This window comes from Schistocerca cancellata, chromosome 5 (genome assembly GCF_023864275.1).
Source record: "Schistocerca cancellata isolate TAMUIC-IGC-003103 chromosome 5, iqSchCanc2.1, whole genome shotgun sequence".
NCBI classification, from domain to species: Eukaryota; Metazoa; Arthropoda; class Insecta; order Orthoptera; family Acrididae; genus Schistocerca; species Schistocerca cancellata.
Window position 1 is genome coordinate 607,966,338 of NC_064630.1, and position 6,385 is coordinate 607,972,722.

A 6,385-nucleotide genomic window follows, 5' to 3' on the forward strand; every position below is an offset into this window, starting at 1 on the left:
AAAGGAATTGAAAATTTCATTGCAAGTTTCAAAATCTCTTCAACTTCAAAGAGTCTAATAGCAGTGACCTCGAGTGGAGGGTTAGTCGGTTTGCCATACCTAACATGTGCGATATCGCAGAATATGCTTCTATTGTTGTGATCTTAAGGAGGTAGGAAAAGAGAGTTATCGAAATAGCGGAAATTAAATTCTTAAAAGCAAAGGCTGTATACTATCTCATCATCTGTTATAGTTTTATTAATTTTGTAGTTTTCTTTGTTTATAGATTTTCTGACCAGTGTTCTATAAGCTATATAAGGACCTTTGCATGATCAAGTAGCTTTTCCCCGAAAGCTTTTAAGGAACATGATAAATAAATAAATAAAAACGAAATAAGAGAAAAATCTGGATGAAGATATGAAATTAAAAAAGTGACAAAAATGACTTACAAACGGATATAAATAATGAAATTTACATATATGTGAGGTAGTTGTAAAATATAATATTTTTAATGCCTTAAATTGTGGCATTATAAGACATATGTGAAACTCTATGAGTCGGAAGCATTACTTTTATCAGGAAGCAAAGAAATGAATCTTGCGAAGAAACATTGTGTCCAATCAAAAATGAAGATGGCAAACGAGTTCTGACATCAAATAACAGATGAGATTAGGAAAAGACATGCACATCTAGGCTGAAGGAAGGAAGGAAGGAAGGCTGATTGACAACGAAGAACCACACAGTCATCCAAACAAGAAAAACAGACAAAGAAAATGAATGGGGAGGCAAGACAGTAACAACTTAGAACAAATGTAAATTTAACAGACGATCGTACTTAGAAGAGACAGTTTCAGACTAAAAGACAAGAAATTCAGTAAGAGAAAACAACTGGACTGATATGCAAAAATGAGAGAGAAATAACCCATTCTGAGAAAATGAAAGTGTTTCGGAGAAAGATGAAGGAAAAGGAAAAAAGATAGTTATCTTCAGGCAGTCTTTAGTTGACGCGAAACCAAATAAAATATCAATAAACGAAAAGACGAATTAAGAAACTAAGACATCTGACAGAAATTCAGAAATAAGACAATATGAAAGAATTAAATCTCAACTGGTGCGATCATCTCATAAATGGACGACATAAGCCTTGCCTAAAAGGCTCTGCGCAACAAACTGACTAGTCGGAGATATTCTGGACACCTGTGCAAGCGAAGCAACGACGGGGCATTACTATTTCAAGAGAACGAACTGCATGGTCCACCATGGGGATGATGTTACTGATGACATACCCAGTGCTAAACAGTACTCGAGTACACAATACGACGACACGACGGAACGGGAATTTTTAACGCGTAATCACAGTCGACTGTCCGGTTTGATTTAGAATGTTGATTCCTGGCTTGCATAGTCGGCTAAAATATCTCACGTCAATCACTTGTCGGGTAAGGATGGTCAACAACTTATCTATCACTTTTCTCCGGCAATCTCTTCCTTTTTTCTCAGACAGAACGATACACAAGAAACACATCCACACCCTTCTAGATCCCCGGCCACGAGATGTGCAGGGGGTAATTCTCATAGATCTCCGTCTACATCTTTACCCCGCATACCACCTTACGGAGTATGATGCACGATACTTCACATACCACTGTCTCTTTCCCCCCTTCCCTCGTTCCTGTCTGTCTCACATATCTCACAGAACAACAGCTGTTCGCAAGGTTTCAAGAAAGTTCGAATGTCTAATTTCAGCATCTTGGTCTTTTGGTGACCTGTATGTACTACGAATCAAAATACCGATTGACCCCACTAGTAATAGCTAACCGCGCCGTGATACACGATGACTCTCCTGTAGCGTGTAACAATGGAGTTGGCAGAGCTTCTCCGTGACGCTTTCGCGCTTACGAAACGAACCCGTCGCGAAAGGCTATCCTACCTGGGCAGGGTAGCAGATTCAGGAGCAATACTCAAGTGTCGGTCGATTTAGGGTTTTGAAATCAACATCCTTCTGAAATGGAAAACGTTCCTGGAGATGTTTTCGTTGATTCTCGGTCTAGTATCTACGTACCTTTCCTACTATCAGTTTTTTGGTCTTTCCACTTTAAATTGCTCCATATGCATACTCCCAGATAGTTAATGAAACTGCTTCCAGTGACTGTTCGACAGACGTGTAATCAACCGTTAATGTGCTCTTTCACTTATTTAAGCGTTACGTTTGTTTCTGCTGAGGTTCACGTGCCAATTCCTGCACCAGGCGTTGAACCTCTTAAAAAATGGTTCAAATGGCTCTGAGCACTATGGGACTTAACTTCTGAGGTCATCAGACCCCTAGAACTTAAAACTACTTAAACCTAACTAACCGAAGGACATCACACACATCCATGCCCGGGGCAGGATTCGAACCTGCGACCGGAACCTCTTCACATGTACCTGCATTTCGCTGCAGTTTTCTAGTGTTGCGACTTGTCTATATACAACGGCATTACCCACGAACAGTCTCATGGAGCTTAAGATGTTATTCTGTAGGTCTCTTGTGGTCCTATACCAGAACTTCTTGTGGTTCTATACTAGCACAGTCTCAGTAACACTCCCTGGGCTTGCGCATGTCGATCATTTTGCATGTGATAGTTTCTCTCGTTTACTGGGAAATCTGTCCAACCACAAACCAGTACTGGCGTACCGTACACACTATTTATATCCACTATGGGAATTGCCTAGAAGCCTTCCTGAAAGTCAAGGAACATGCATCAATCGGGACGATGCAATCCACTGCCTTCTTAATCTCGTGGAGAAACAAAGCGCGTTACGTTTCGAATAAGTTTACGGAATCTACACGGTGGTCCACAATTGGAGTTACAGGCTTCTAGTGGCTATAGAGGCGACATAGTTGATAACATTTTGATCAGGAACCCTTGACCGGAAATGTACGGTTTGGATGCAAAGTAAGTTAGAAGAGCGATTAACTTTCCAATCTCCCGCTTAGACGACGTATATAACGGGGACTATGAGTCCTGAACTATATGCTCCAGAGAAGCTCGTGGCATGCACAACGTTATGAGTACTTTTCGTCGGGATCTCTCTTACGTGACGTAGGACGTCCTCTTCAAAATCGAGATTGCAACGCGTCGGTGAAACATCAGAGTCAACCCTCCTCGTATTTGCGAACTTACCATTTTCTCGCAACCTTTGCTACAATAGGACTAAAATTTTACCAGATGGACTCAGGTGATCTGGGAAAGTTCTCTATACATGCTTTACGCATCTCTGCCGTTTCATACGAACCGTAAAGCGGGAAATTCGAAATTGATCCGACCTTAAAACTTTTTTTAAATCGAAACGGTATGCTTCCGGACATGGGTTCCCTACCAAAACTTCATCTACTAGGTCCCCTCTACTATCCCTACAAACTTGTAATAGGAATTCTGAAACATCCTGTATATGTATTTTTGTAGTCAAAGTAATCATTTGTATAATGTGATGTATCTTGTGCGATGTCTAGTTCTGTCATAACTGTCAGTTTCAGAATTTTAGGAACAGCAGAAAACTCTAAGAACCAGCTTGATCTTTTGTCTGTATTTCACAGAATGTTGATTAATTTTTTTGTCCGCTAGCATTTGATTATCAGCAAACTCATTCTGTGCGAAGAATCTGTGATGGAAACTACCTTATCCTTGGGTGCACGTGTATCTGTGTGTCTGGCAGCCATGTTTAATTTTCGTTCAATGGACAATCTCATAGGACTCGAGATTATGTATCTGGGACACAAAGATCACAATTACTCTTCTTTCTGCTAAATACAACGAATGTAAGTTAAACGTGACTAAACACATAAGCAATGCAGAAGGCTTCTGGATGCATCGTAAAATTTTAAATATGGTATCCTGTAATAACGCTGGAGGAACTGAATAGCAAGTTATCCGAAGGGAGTAGATTTCTTTGCCTACAGTGTTTTACATTTTCTTTTTTCCTAATTCTGCTGTTCACCTCGTCTGAGATTCACGCTGTCGATATACTACACTTGTGACGTTCTCTCCTTCAGTTGGTGGTACACGCACTGCGTTCGTCAAACGCCACGCCGTGCGTGGCGCTGCTCTGACGCCGGAGGACTACTTTTCCAGCCTCGTGGACCAGTTCGATGATGCCGTCCGCAGTCTGGGATTCAACAACCTAGCCGTTCACGACTTCACCAAAGATCTTAAGTGAGTCGCTACTTCCATTCGAGATTATTACTATATTACAAATAAATACTGGTGTTAAGACCGTAATTTAAACTTATTTCGGAATTTATGAAGTGATGACTGTGGTAGTCTTTTTCACATTTCTCATTTTAAGAGAAATTAAACATGTGATGAATGGGACTCGTTTTCAAATCGAGAAAATCCCTCAGCTGTGAATTTTTTTTTGTTTTGTTTCGAAATGTATTATAAGAACAAAAACAGTATTTAATATTTTTTTGTGTGGTATTCAAAAAAATTTAAAAACCTCTCTCACACCGGACTGATTTACCTTCACTGATCAGCATAGTAAATAACATGCGTATGTTAAGGGAATTTTCATTTACAAAGCAGGCTGATCACATTCACACTGTTAAATACTGTTCTATCCTGATTAAATTGAGCTTAACTTAAATTCCATAAGGCAGTGAAGCAATTTCGAAGTCTCGGTGCGACGAAAATTGTCAGTCGATCTCCTGAAAACATTTGTAATAATTATTAACTTTCGGTGATCACATTGGGGAAGACCGGAAGATCTACTGGTAAGACCGTGTTAGCCTATTTATTTGAAGTAACTGCACATCTTGAGCATACAAAACGGCAGGTTCATCCAGTGTAAATCAGACGTTCCCCACAGCGTAGTAAGCAGACACTGTCAATAATAATCAGTTAAATAATCCGCGAACACACTTACTTTAGTTTAGTTCATGTATTAAATTCCTTCTCATACAGGATCTCATTAAGATGGCGACTAGCTCAACAATACCTACATATACATCCTCCTTCTTTCACGGCTAATCGGCAACCACTCCTCATTCTTTTTCCTGAGAGAAAACATAGATAGCAGAGAAGATATTCCATGGAGTAAATGAACGCTCCAAGGAATAATAGGGCTTTGAACTACTTTGCATTGATAATTATCGTATATTAAAGTTTAGGAATCGGTAAGATAAGAAGAGATATTTCGAGATATGTACTGAGTTATATAATTTATAAAATTTCTGGAAATGTCGCGGAGAGACCGCTGCAAGAGACATTACAAGTACTAAAATTCTTGTCTGTCCCACATTTGGCAAATTGAGAATATCGAAATATGACAGCGCAGGTATTTTGCTACATCAGACGTAATCACTGCAATTGCACCAACAATTGCCTACATGTGGGTAGGACTCCCGCACTGAGGGCTCCGTAAAAAACGTAATTATGTATATAGACAGTTTATCCTCTTCGAGAATAGAGGATCTCGACGATTTTTGTCTGTTATCTACACTGACGCTGGCAAGATATTGGTCCCACGAATTCCAAGACTTTCGAGATTGTTTAATTTCAAGTCTCAAGTCGGATAACAAATGAAAATAGAAATATTTTTTTCGTGTGATAAAATTACAAATTAACGAACTCGGATCTTTTCCTTTAGTTGTACTATGAAAATTTGCTTTTTGCCAAATTTCATGAATCTGGGTCAACGTGGATTATCCTGTAGGTTATGACATGTTATCTTTCGAGTAGCGAAATTTGTGACATAAATGACTGTATCTTTTGACTGCATTGACTAAAAAGTTAAAAACTTTTCAAGACCAAAGGACTATTGACCACAGTACTTGAGATCAATTTCAATTTGATACGCCAAACTGTTCCATAGGAAAAGGTCCTTAACGGATAGATAAGTAAATTCACAATTATCGGATTTTTTCGTTTAGTTGCGCCTTGAAACTTTCCTTCTTACCCAATGTCTTGATTCTAGGTCAATTGGAAGTACCGTAAAGGTTTTGATGAGTGAGTTTTCAAGTATCGAAATATGTTACACGAATGGCCGTATATTTTGACTGAATTGACTTAGAAGCTTCAAATTTATGCACCCCGAAGGGATAAAAGATGTTAATATGTGACATAAACCTGGACTTGATACGTCTACTGATTCCTGAGAGAAACGTTTCTTAACAGGCTGACTGGCTGACTCCTATAAGAGTTCCAATTTTGAAGACTGAGGCACGGAATCCTTAATCAGCCTTAGCACTGGGATACGTTCTGTCAGCTTTTCCTATTAATTAACTGGCTTTCACTCTGAGTTTCTCGCAGCCACGAAAAAGCTACTGTCAGTTCATGGAAAATTGAGATTTTTTCATAGTACTTAAATCAGAGGAAACACCGAATAGAAATACTAAATTATAAATTTATTGCGCAACCTAAGTAAAGTA

At 39.1% G+C, this 6,385-nt stretch overlaps 1 protein-coding gene across 1 annotated transcript in view; it reads left to right on the plus strand.

Moving 5' to 3' along the window:
* The window catches only part of LOC126188929 (uncharacterized), a 108,772-nt gene that overhangs the window by 22,067 nt on the left and 80,320 nt on the right, over nt 1–6,385 (plus strand). Inside the window, exon 2 of the mRNA XM_049930650.1 lies at nt 4,013–4,172. Coding sequence (XP_049786607.1) covers nt 4,013–4,172 — 160 coding nt within the window. The remainder of the gene's footprint in view (nt 1–4,012; nt 4,173–6,385) is intronic.